Source organism: Lonchura striata, chromosome 2 (assembly GCF_050655825.1).
Source record: "Lonchura striata isolate lonStrDom1 chromosome 2, ASM5065582v1, whole genome shotgun sequence".
Classification (NCBI taxonomy): Eukaryota; Metazoa; Chordata; class Aves; order Passeriformes; family Estrildidae; genus Lonchura; species Lonchura striata.
Genome location: NC_140704.1, coordinates 61,375,695 through 61,388,600, shown reverse-complemented (window position 1 = coordinate 61,388,600; position 12,906 = coordinate 61,375,695). Strand labels below are relative to the sequence as shown.

The 12,906-nt window shown below is 42.0% G+C and overlaps 1 protein-coding gene across 7 annotated transcripts in view; it reads right to left on the bottom strand.

Moving 5' to 3' along the window:
- GMDS (GDP-mannose 4,6-dehydratase) overlaps nucleotides 1-12,698 on the bottom strand; it is a 405,646-nt gene extending 392,948 nt beyond the window's left edge. For 3 of the 7 annotated variants that reach the window (XR_014953312.1, XM_085573452.1, XM_021530573.3), the window contains exon 1: nucleotides 12,420-12,698. Coding sequence is in view for 6 of the 7 variants with exons in the window: in XM_085573452.1 (XP_085429578.1) it covers nucleotides 12,420-12,533 (114 nt within the window). In the remaining variant the exon portion in view is untranslated. Of the gene's footprint in view, nucleotides 1-4,789; nucleotides 6,032-10,501; nucleotides 10,599-11,521; nucleotides 11,651-12,419 lie in introns of all 7 variants that reach the window. The other 4 variants (XM_085573455.1, XM_085573454.1, XM_085573457.1 and 1 more) reach the window with 4 other exon arrangements.
- Nucleotides 12,699-12,906: the final 208 nt, after the last annotated feature.

Sequence of the window (12,906 nt, the reverse complement as noted above, 5' to 3'; positions counted from 1 at the left end):
TTAAAACAAAGCCTCCTTATTGAGACAATCAGAGCACATGGAACTCAAAATACTTAAAGGCAATGCATCTGACAAATTGTGTAGATTTATAAACTTGCCACTTCTTGATCTTTCCCAAACAGATGAGAGGGAAAACTGAACACACAGACAAAGTCAAATAATTAGCAAATGCCCCTCTCATAAGTTCAAATTATTTCTTTGTGAAAGCAATTGAAAAAAAATTCTTCAAAGCCATCAGCACTGGAATGTCAAGAACTGATCTGGATGAAACTGGGAACATTTCACTGAGCTTACTGAATGGCTCACAAGATCACAGACCCTCACTAGGAATGTGGGCTTTTACTTCCCTCAAAAGACTCGCTCTTCACTGGTTTTTGGTCACTCTTTCAATTTTCTTACCATCCAGGGCTATGAACTGGCCCTATCCTGCCCTTCAACACACAGAGACAATGCAGCAGCTGACAACATTTCTAATTTAATACAGGGAGGTTTTACAAGAGGAAGATGGACAGTCACTCACACACCCAAGTACCAATAACCAACTCTCCAAAACTTTTTGGAAGCAAAACCACCCAGTTTCTGCCTGGAAACTTGGTTTAACATCAAAGTCACAGTACACACACAAAAGCAAAATAAGCCATTACTGAGATCGGGCAAACTGAAAAATCAAACACACTGGTCAATTCCTCAAAACACAAAGAGGATCAGGAACAGAGAGGCTCTGCAGATGATGCTCAGGAGGCAAGCAAGGATGGAAGCACTGGTCCTCTTCAGATTAACTCCAAAGCAGCAACCTTGCAGTACCTGTAAAAGTACTCAGACCCCATATCTTTATTTGAATATAAACACATTTACTGCACAAGATGCTTTTTTTACTAGAAGAAACAATTCCAGTAACCAAATTCCATCATCTTTGTTTATCCTGTAAAGTGCTTTGTATAAAATAAATGCTTCTTCATTGCAAGATGAGGTGCTACTCAGGACAATAAAAGCATAAGTCCCATCAGGTACCACCCTAAGCACCTTCCACACTGAGCAGAGCAGATAGGGAAGCCAGGTGTTGTGAATTGTATTGGCTATAAGCCTAAGTAGGGCACCTGCATTTGCTTAAACAAGCCTGGGCTCTCACTCACTGAAACAACTGCCTAGGCACCCTGCTCAGGTGTTGAAACAGTTAAGCAAGAAGGTTCCCAGCTAAGATGACAGAATCCATCACCAGCAACACCTGCTTGTATAAAGGAAATGAATTGGATTTGACTAATTAATGGAAGTTCACGATCACATTTTGAAGCCACACCAAGTAATTCTGAGAAACTAAGCCTACATAACAATTATCAATAGTAAGCTCTTTTCCACCACTGCAGGTACCCATTATACAGCTTCCCTATCAGTTAATGTATTTCAAATACATGTGCACATTCTTATTTCCTGCTTCACACACCTTCATGTCTTCTAAAGATAACTTAAACCATCATTTTGTAGTTGTCTCAATTTATCAAAATCAAAACCATGATATCACTAGGGAACTTCTGTAGTCTTGAATTTGCTTTAGATTTGCCAAATCTGTGTTGCACCTGTCTTTAACTGATCAAGACAGCAGACAGATGTGAGATCCTTGAATATGATGAAAACTAAGAGTTTGCATGTGACAAAGCTGAATTGCACTCAAAAAGGAATTTGCAATCAGTATTCCACCATTAGAGTTACTCTCAATTTTTGAAAATAACCTGATCTCTCCTAATGTTTAAACAAGTAAAGCTACAGGCAATAAAATAATTTGAAATTCTAGCCAGACTTCACAAATTAAAAATAGCAGCATAATAATGCATTTCTACAAAGACAGCTTCTATAACATGATTAAACTGTGATCCAGCATAAATAGAGTGTGAAAACACAATGATGATACCAAGGAAAATACAGCAAGTGTAATTTTTGGAGACAAAGTCCGTCTTAAGATTCTTATTTTATTCTTCAATAATGAAAATCTCTCAGATTAGTAAAAAATTCTCTTCTCACTGAAAAATGCAGAAAAAGGACTTAAACAGTTACACTATATATTCAACTTTAAAGTGCTGCAATAAGAACATAGAAACATTTAATATATATCAGGTGATCCCAAGAAATTAAACACACGAAGCAAAACCACACAGTCACAACTTTTCAGTCTCAGATCAGCTGCAAGTAAGACTATATTCCTAAAATGGACTAGCAAGAGCATAAAGCAAAGTTTAGCTCTTAATCTTAGTAACTTCCTTGCCTTCACATATCAGAACAATTCTCCAACTTTATTTTGCCTTCAAAAATAAAATTACATATTTTACTGAGCCTGCAGATCTACAAACACAGAGTCCCCACTGCTTTTTCAAAGACCAGCAAGATTCTGGAACATCTTCCAGTATCACTGCAAACACTGAGGGGAACAAAACCACTTTTTAGCCAAGAAGCTGTAAAGGTTTGCTCACACAGACCAGGCTTGGTCTTCAGCAGAGCAATGCTTGACCAGTAACAGTCAAATCAGCACCACAAAGAAGCTTCTCAGCCACACCTTTTTAAGCATGCCCATGGAGCAGAGAGATCTCAAAGAGGCACCTAAAAGATTGAAGAGTACAGCATTTTGCATGCAGGCTTGAAGAGTTCTGTATCCCTTTTGTACTGTTTATCTTGTAGTATTTTAATAGTATTTAACTTCAGAGGCAAACAGCATGCTAAATTTTGGCAGGAATACATTGACAGACTATTACTGTGTAATCATGGAAAGAATTACACTGACATCAAAACCACAATTATTTAGTTGAACGAAATCCAGACAATATACTCAGAAATTTCAGCTTTCGAAGCCAAACATGCTCCACAGTAATGTTTATGCTCTTAAAGAGGATATCAGTGCTAAAGAAAGCAAGGACAACAATCAGCAGCTAAAGATATGGTGTCTGTTTCTCATCCTTTCAACAGAGAAATCTCAATTAAGAGGAAGCTATGGGTCATCACCAGCATCACTGGTGAAGGCACACATTGCTAATGCATCTGAAGAGATTCTTCATGGACCAAGCAAATGCTAGGGAAAAAAAATAAACAAAATAACCACACTCCTAACAGCATGCCTGTAATTTGACAAATAGCAGCCTAAACAATCAGATATTGCTACCCATTTCCAGAATAGCACCAGCAGAAATTTACAGTAAGACTTAGAGTAACAGTCAGAAGCGACTGCAGCATATCAAACTAGAAACATAAAACTCAGGAAAAAAAGGGGAAAAAAAAAAGTATGTATAGGAGCAGTCAGACATATTTCCTTCTTGACTTTGGGTTTTATATTCTGCAAGACATATATACTAGTCTATACACCTTGGGAAGGGCTAATTTCCATTCATAAAGTGGTAAATGTCTTCAAGGTACTTCTGGCACAGCTTCAGACATCCTAAGATACAAATAAAAAAAACTATCTACTGTTTTCTAAATTGGGAGCTGGGTGGCTTAAGGCTTCCTTTGCAGTATGGTGACATGCCACCTTAGACTGCCTCTGAATACACAGGAACAATTATCATTTACCTGAGGCATAAGCAAGAGCCACCTCTTAAACAGCTGTGCAGGTGTCACATATGCAGCAGAAACAAGGCATCTTCTCATTACAGCAAAAGCACTCACCTAGACACTTAACATGGTAAATTTTTTTCCTTCTGCATCAGAATTCACCCCACAGGCTGTAGGAATTCTCCTTTGAGAAGAATTTCCAAGCAGCAGTAAATTGGTCAAACGACAGCTGAAGGAAAGCCCTGCAGAAACATTTTCTAAAATTTGAGTATATCTTGCCACACTTAGTGGTTAAATTTTTCTAGAACAAGCATATTTTCCCCGTTATTTCAAAGGTGTTCTAGCCTGGCAAATGCAGCACAAGCTGGTTAATCTACTTGGCTACTCCTTGCAAAAGGCCAAGATCTATGGCATTCCACATCCAAGGCAAGCACCTCTTTGCCATGGACACACCTGTTGGACCAGTGGGCTTAGCTGAGCAATGTAATGAAGTAGCTGACATCACAAGTAACTTTGACTGCACAATGCAAATGTACCATTATTCATCAAAATGGAGTTGTCTCAGGGTACACAGTATCTAATGTCCTTCACTGAACTGCAACCATATCAAAGTCAATGGATGTGTTTTTACACTTACTTTGTTTACTGTCAAATGACATTGAGTTACAAGAAAAAATTCATATTTCCCATTTAAAAAAAAAGACAATAATGAGACTTCAACAAGAAATACTCCTGAAAAAGGAAGCCTGTCTTGGGTATACCGATTTGTGTGTATTTGTGACTAAATTAAAATTGTTACAACATTCAAGTTGCACATGAGGAAGTTCAGCTGCTTAACACATGTGAAAACACAGGTGACAAAAGATAAGCCAATTCAGATCAATTTGTTTGGCAGCCTTTACAAAAGCTTCATTGTGGATTTAGGTTGTAAAGCCTGTGAACACCCTCAAAAGGAACAAGCCATAAGGCCTACGAGTAATAGGAACAGGAAAGTGGAGAGACTTCCACTCTTTCACCTCACCTTCTATGGTTTTGCTTAACTGAAAGATTTCAACATAACTGCATCCTCCAGATCAAATACACATGACCCAGAGGAATTCCTTAGCTGAGATTCTGAAAAAGCAATCAGTGGAGTCATATGAAAGAGGCAGGAGGTGACAAAAATATTAAAGAGAAAGAAAATCTTTTTATTTTGCTCACTTGGCTAAAAAGCAACCAAAGTAGCAAGAAGAGATTTAGAGCAAGAGAGAACACACACCTGTGAAAGAGGAAGCTGGAGACTGACCACGCTGCCACCTTGCTCTTGTGCCGTCATCCACCAAGTGCTTCAAGGAAGTTGTGCTTTCCAAAATAAGCCTGAGTTGTGCTGCGACAGCATAGGAGAAACTGAGCTGACAAGCTTGTAAGAACAGTCACTTAATCAAGTCTGAAGAAGCTGGGATAAGGTTGCTAAGAATTGCCAAGAGAAAGAAAGTACTTCCTGCCTCCCAGACTGAATGAAAGCATAGGCAAGTGCAAAGAAACCCAGCCTTGGTACTCTGCAAAGACAAGGTGTCTTGTCTTGAGCAACAGGAAGCACCACTAGGATGAACACCAGTATCACAACTTCACTGAAAAGCCTTTTATTCAACCTTTTATTTATTATTTATAGGGATCACAATGGCAGCTTTTGATGTGTTTCTCACATAGGCCATCAGCAGGTTCAAGTACTCCATTTTTCCTTGCCCTTCTGCATAGCTAGCTATTTTCTAAGAAACCGACTCCTTTGTGCAGAAAGCTCAACAGACAAAAGGATCTGAAAGAGATAATCAGAGGGGGGAAAAAAAAGACCAAAATTTAGTGGTAGAAGATCAAGTCACATGGAAAAGATTTTTACAAGAGGTCTCTATTCAGACTGCATTGGCTGTAGGTACATGGAGAAGAGGAGGCTTTAGCTTGTTACAACTTTAGGAAACAAAGAACTACAGGTTCTGTCTATGCTAGCAGTCACCAGTCTTAATTGAATTTAAAAATTCCAAAACAATTAAAGATTTAACAAGCTGCATGCTGCTGGCAATGGGGTATTCTGTTCTCCTGAACTGTCAGTCCACACAGTAGTGGCAAATAGACCCCTAACCACAGCATCAGATGTCATGACAAATGTTGCCTGGGGGAAGCCATCTTCCCAAACCCAATTTGGTCACTATGTGTAGATCTGTTTCATACCTCAGCACCATTAACATGAACTTCAGCATTTTCTTTTTCCTGGAGCACTTTCAGTATTTTATCTACATTCACAGTAGGTACACATCACAGCATACAGTACCTTATGATTCACTTGGTGTTCTCAGTGTTTTTCAATCCACATCCTGCATACATCATGTTCAAACACAAGGAATCAGACTGCCTGCACTGGTCCTCGAATTGAAAGCCTGCTAGCTGAGCCAGGCTACCAGAACTTCCCTCTCCAGCATACAACTAAAGAACAGACTTCACTGGCAGTCACAAACACTGAGCAAAGCTGCACAAAGGTGGAAAGAAAAAAAGGAAGTTAATACATTAAGGCACACATGAAGTAATCCTGTATCAGTAATACTTCTTACTGTGAACATCTTCTAGGTAACTTATGTTCAATAGCCATCACTAACTGCATTATTCTGAAATGCAATGGAATACAAATGGGCTACCCCAGGCAGGCACAGAGAGCAGCCAAAGTCCTGGACTCCCAGTCCTAGAAGAAGACAAAAGCCCTGTCAATCTGCATATACTGGTGTAGAGTATAAACCATATGAAAGAGTAAAGTGTTGAACCATGTAGTTATAGATGGCTATTAATGCAGAATTTGAAATAGTCTAACTAGTAGCCCTCCTCTTTCCAAAAGGGAGTCAAGGCAATCAAAAATCCAGCATCTTTGTCTAAATAGGGTCTCTGTTTTCAGAAAATATTCTAGTCTTCCACTTCAGTATTTATTATACTACTTTACTCAGTAAAATACTTTTTCTCAACAGTTTTGGGTAACAATCAATAGCAGCACTTCTCATTTACATCCTGTAGAGGGAAAATACCTGGAATTATATTTTAGGAAAGATTAGTTTCATGCCAGAGCCACTATTCATTTGCTGCATGCAAATTATTTTTAACAAGCCCCTTATGCCATCTTGTCACAAACTGCAGGTGGTTCCACTTCCAATCCTGTGGAGCGGTCATAATATCATACAACCTTATACTGAAAGGGACTTCTGTGCAGTTCAAGTTCAAGATCCCTGATGAAGACAGGGTCAACAAGTGCAGGTTGCTTAGGGCCATGTCCAGTTTGGTTTGGGTACCTCCAGGGACAGACACTCAACTTCTATAGGCAGTTTCTTGTGTTCTAGACACCCTCATCATTTAAAACAAACCAATCCAATAAAAGTCACCCCAAAACAGCACATACCCTCCCAGGTTTAAAAAAAGTATCTGGCCTTTAAGTTTGTGGCCAAATGAGTGTTCCTAAATCTCTGCGTCCTCAAACTATGATAAGGATTTTCAATGCACATGAAATTCTCATTCAAGAAAACTCTCTTGGCTACTTAGAGACAGATACTGAAATAGAATACTTGGCTTCAAACAGGACAATATTTGTTTAAATGAGCAGGCAGCAATACTAATATTTAGCTTTACTCAGAAACTAAGACTATTTGTTTTAATGAAAAGGCAGCAATGCTAATATTTACCTTTCAGCAAAGATTATCCTCCTATTTCAATGCGAAAAATCAATCCCTCCAATTTTATTGTTTTCCTGGCAAACCAACATCCTGTCTCTGGTACAACAGGCTATAATATTTCTCCACCTGTGTTTTTCAGGTATATACATGTTCTCCAGTGGCACAAATTCCCACCTCACCATTTGATCACAATACTGAAAGAAGTTTTCATAAACATTGTTTAACTGTTTTCTATACAACTCTTCTCAAAGTAACATTTATTTTATTTTAGCCAAAGAACATCAAAGAATTTTGTAGTATGTGACTCCATACCAGCTATTCATTTCAGGGGTTTCAGTTACTTCTCCTTGGTTTTTTTTAATACTAAGCAATGACTCATGATCTGTTATTACTGTACTTTGCCCCACTGAGTCTGTCTTGCTCAGTTTCATCTCAACAGCCAAATTTTTAAAAAAACAAACAACTTGACCTCAATTTACAACTGCAAATTATCTCAGTAGCTTTTTTTCCCCCCCTCTTGATACAGTTAACCTTTCTCCAACTGTGAACTGTAACTGTGGCATGAAACCTGCAGTACACATGTATAAGGGTTCGGTGTGTTAGAGGAATAGCAAAGGCTGTAAAGCAACTCAACTTTCAATACAAAAGACAGAGGCAGACCCAACGCTTTAAGCTCTTTTCAGGCTTGGTTGAACGTTCTGAGGTTGCTGCCTTAAGCTTTGCCAAATGGAAGCTGTATTTGACAGAACTGCAAGAAAAGGAGCAGAGGCTGGGGCTAGTATTGCTGCTGTAAAAACTCTCACAAGGCAGAGACACAACTGCTCCCTTCATCTACCCTTTGCAATAGCCTCAGGGCATATACTGGCACTGAGCTCCAATGCATTGCTTCATACAAACTGAGCTTTGAAGTGCCTGCTGAACTATCTTGGTCTACCTTGCTGTATCTCCTAGGAAAACACCAGATGCAGACAGATATTATTTACTGTTCATAATCCAGGGGACAAGTGGGAAAAGTAAAAACATCAAGATATAACCTCCTAATTAGGCTCAGACAGATTATTTCTTGGTACACTTTTCCAAACAGTCATATATCTAAATACTTCTACAAGTATCAGTACAAGAAAGACAATCAGACTGACTGCAGTGGAATTAGATATTCTGATATTTAAGTTGAATTTTAACAGATATTTAGTCATAAGGTCTAGAAAACAATGCTCTAAAAGTGTACTGCTTTAGTAGCTTCCTGGTATAACCAACAAGCCATGTTTGCATAACTAGAATTACATTGTTAACAATATTAGTATTTGATTAAAAACTCCAATTTTTACAGAGTGACTTCAAGTTACCAAGGTTTGAAAAGTCCAGCATATTTATCTTGCATTGTGAAAACACTATTAGAGTAGTCATATTCAAGTTGAGATTTTTTAAAAACGTATTTTCACTTACATATAACAGGCCTGTTTAATTCAAAATGCTTCTCTTTAAATGAAGAAAAAAGTGCTATGCATTACTCACAAGTAGTCTACCAGCAGACCAATACCTACATGACACTTCAGAAATGTTTCATCCATCTAACCACAGGAACTGCCTCACTCTGGAAGTCATTTTGGCAAAACAGTGAAATGCGGTTTGTCCCACTGCTGTGGTGTGAGAAAGATAAGAGAAATCTCAAAACTGCAAAAGGAGTATATAACACCACTGCCTACATGCTTAGAGTCTCTTATCAGCAATGCAAGTGCTAGAATGATACTGATTTCACCATAACTCCAAGGGCAAATGCAGAATTTGTAGACGTTGATACAACTGCTTTGATTTAATAGAAACTAAGGTTCAGCCCTTAGAGCCACAGTGCCACTTAAGCCCTGGCAACAGAATTATGAAATTTGCTATCCTTTTGTGGCCTCACCATGCATAGAGCAAACTCCTCCTGTTATTTGGCCAGAGGTCAAACTCCCCTTATCAGTAAGGCATTCACCCTTGCAGATACTTGTCCTTTAAACGTCTTCTATCTAGAAGAAAAGTCACCAGAACTGATTTCACTAATGAGTGAAGTTAAGCTGACAAATGGCATGTGCCTCCAGTCTCTCACTAAACAGAAGAACTTGTGCAGACAGCCCATTTTTCTCTGGCATGCTGTAAAGTCTCAGAAACCCCATTAAAAGTCCCTTAATCAGAAGCTTCAGTTCAGCCATATCTCTATTTTATGTTTCAGTTAAAAGCTGCATTGTCAGTCAATTGCTCCATTATCAAAGTGTAACTATCTGAGCTCAACTCTTTCTGCATCCTAGAAAGAAAACCCCAACTTTTGTCAGTGGAAAAGGTGAACAATCCACATGTTCATGGTTACACAGAAGTTGTCAAAAATAATGGGTTGTCTGATTCCAACACTATGATTAAGCACACTTGGCATCATCTCAACTCAGGAAGGACTGTTACAGTTCAAGCAGCACCTCACTTGGCCCAAGAGTACTCTAACTACAAAAACCCTACTCCACAATTGCCCAAAATTGTCATGGTCCACATCCAGCTCAATACTTCTCTTTTACCTATCCTTATGTGCCAGGTCCTACAGGGCATTACTTCAGCAAACACTCTCAGAGCACTGTGGCCACATACAAACAAAAGTAGGTTCCTTACACAATACAACTGTTATAGTTTGCTTTTTGCTGTAGCAGAAAGGGCACAGTTTAAATAAGGGGAGTTTACCATCCAATTCTGTTCTATACCACCTTCGGTCTGAAGAGATCCAAGCCTTTATCTCCCACCTTGAAAGAGCATCAGTTAAAGAAAGAATGTGAAACAAGCCAATACTCCTTAGCACAGTTGTTAAAATAATTGCCTGGGAGACACAAAGCCTGAGCTCTAGCTTCCAATTTGTACATTTTACACATGGTAACTAGGTTTACAAACATATTTTACTGTTTCTTCAGGGACAGGGAGATGCAGGTCTCCCTTTCTCACACAGGAAACAAAATCCAAGTCCCCCATTTCTGGGTGATCCTCTTCAAAGAGGGGTAAGGAACAAGTAGTACATTACTTTCTTTAAAATTCATCTAAGAAAATAGATGGACCAGGAATTCTGACAGCAAATCTCAGAATTATGGAGAACTACAGGACCCACACAAAGGCCTTTCCTAGCTCTGGTTCTCCACATGTTCCAATGATAAATAATATGCCTGTGAAAAGTTAAGCTAAGAAGGAAGAGCTGCTTTGAAAACAGACCAAATAATATAGAAAACACAATACTGAAAGAACCATGGTGTTGTAGCTACAGGCCTCTAACTTACTATCTTTGATGAAGAGAAATGCACTTCTGCCAACAACCTGGAAGACTTTTCACACAGCACCAAAGAAGTCCTTGGGAAAGCTCTGACTGTGCTCTTGCTAGAAATAAACATCAAGCAAAAGTGTTAGTACTCAGAGATCACTAGTTTTTCCTCTTCTCAGACATAGTTACATCTCCTTGTTAAACAGCCCTTTGCAGGGTTCTCCCCAGCCTGCTATTGGCAGACAGCTGCTAACCCATGAGAAGAGCGTGGACCAAAAAGTGTGGTAAGAACACATAAGACCAGGCATAATAAGGCAAAACACAAGCAGCAGGTGAATGTTCAAAGCACAGTGCAGGTTCTCTCAGATTGCAGATGAAAAACTGGTCTCTGGATTTACTCCCTCACAAAGAACCCACTGGTTCTTCCACTATAAAATAGAGAGACAGCATTGACTGTCTCGGAGTAAAAGAGCAACGTGTTTGTTTTGACCCGTACTTTTTCACAGTGCTCATGGACTTCTCAACAATTCCACATCAGCACCTCATAGTGGGTCAGCAAACATACTAGGACAAGTCACAGTTGAAGGGGAAGAAGTTCTTCCATGTATGAAGCTGTCACTGACTAAATGTAAGCCATAAAGAAAAAATGCTGTTCCATTGGGATTCTAAAATGAGCCTTAATGGCTACTATACATTACTTACTTAACAAGTTATACCAATCACAGGAGATACACCCTCTAAGCAGAAGTCTTTCAGTACCAGCATCTTCCTGGAGATAAGCAATGTGCAAAGAGATCAAGTTTTTCCAGGTAGTAGGAGGTATCTACATTGCAAATAAGACGTTCCTCAAATACGAGTAAGCATGTCCAGGACAACTTTTCATTTAGCACCCACTTTCCAGCAAAGTCGTTGCAATGCAAATCTCTGTGTGCACAAACAGTCCAACCAACTATCCCAGCTGCCTACTGGAAGTGTAGCAGCACAAGCTACAGACTGCAGATATCAACCCTTGTGAACACCTCACCAGGTTAAAACTCACCACCATCATATCTTTTTTTCATCATGCAGAAGTTGCTCCAAGGGAGATCATGATTTCTTTCTCTTTCCATGCCATCTTTCTCCTGCACCTTCTGCTCAAAGCACCAGGACTCTGAGAGCATCATTATCCCTATGAGCAATATAGCCAAAAAAATTGGAGACGGAAATGAAAATGAACGTACACGAATACAAAACAGGTGGCCTGGGGAAACACTTTTGTCATCCATTCAGGTTTGAGTACAAAGCAGGTACTGACTGTAACTGCATGGCTGCCCAGTGTGTCACAGTGAAAAGTGATGAGCCTGATCAGGTCGCAACCAACGCTGGCTGCCTCACACCTGCACTGGTACCTTCCCCACTGCAGACGTCAGGATGAAGAGTCCCAACATTCCTCACACTCTCTTTCCTAGGTGCAGCTCCTTTCTCAGCGACGCTCACTTCACACCTCATCCCTACACAGGTTTAGCTGATTTCTCAGGAATTCCTGGTACAGACTACTATAAGACAGTCCAGACACGAGACATAAAAAGCATTGCACCCCATCCTGTTCACACCAGTTGAAGAACACTACAGACCCCCGGGGCAGACAAGCCCTACCCACGAGGTGGTCTGTCCGCCTCTAACCCAGCCTGTCACAGGGAGCTCCAGCCCGGCGTGCCACTGGCGGCACCAGCGGGAGAGGGAAGCGGGCATCGGGCTGGGAAGGCACCCGCGGGGATGTGCCCGGGGCCCGGGAGCGAAGGCGCGGGGCAGACCCGGCAGAGCGCTCCGGTGCCCCTCTCCCGCGCCCGGCCCCAGCCGCCACTGCCGGCGGGAGCCCCGGGGCAGCTCCATCCCATCCCATGCCCTCTCCCTCCGCCGCCGGGAGGGCACGCGAGCGAGGGGAGCCCCGCCGTTACCTGCCCGGTGATGCCGGTGATCAGAGCCACCTTCCTGCCGTTCATCTCCTCGCCGCCGTCTCCCGGCGCGGCAGCGGCGCAGCCACACGCTTCCTCCGCCGCGGGCTGCGCCATCCTCCCGGCGGCGGGCGCGTCCCAGGTGCGGAGGTATCCCGGAGCGGAGGCGCGGCCGCCGGGGCGAGGCTCCCGGCGCTGGGGGTGGGGAGGATGCCTGCCGCACCCGGGGTTACCTGCGCTGCCCCGGCCGCCGCCGCCGCTGCATTTCCGCGCTGCCGCCCCGCCCCTCCCCGCCCCGCCCCGCCCCGCGGCGGCCGCAGGTGCAGCCCCCCGCAGGCGCGCTCCCGCCGCGCAGCCCGGGAGCGCGCCCCGCGCTCGGCGCCGCTCCCGCCGCGCGGCCCGGCCCTGCAGCCAATCAGGAGCCCCGGAGCTGCCCTAAAGGGGCGGGAGCGGCGCCGGGCCGAAAGCTGGCGCGGTGATTGGCTGGGAG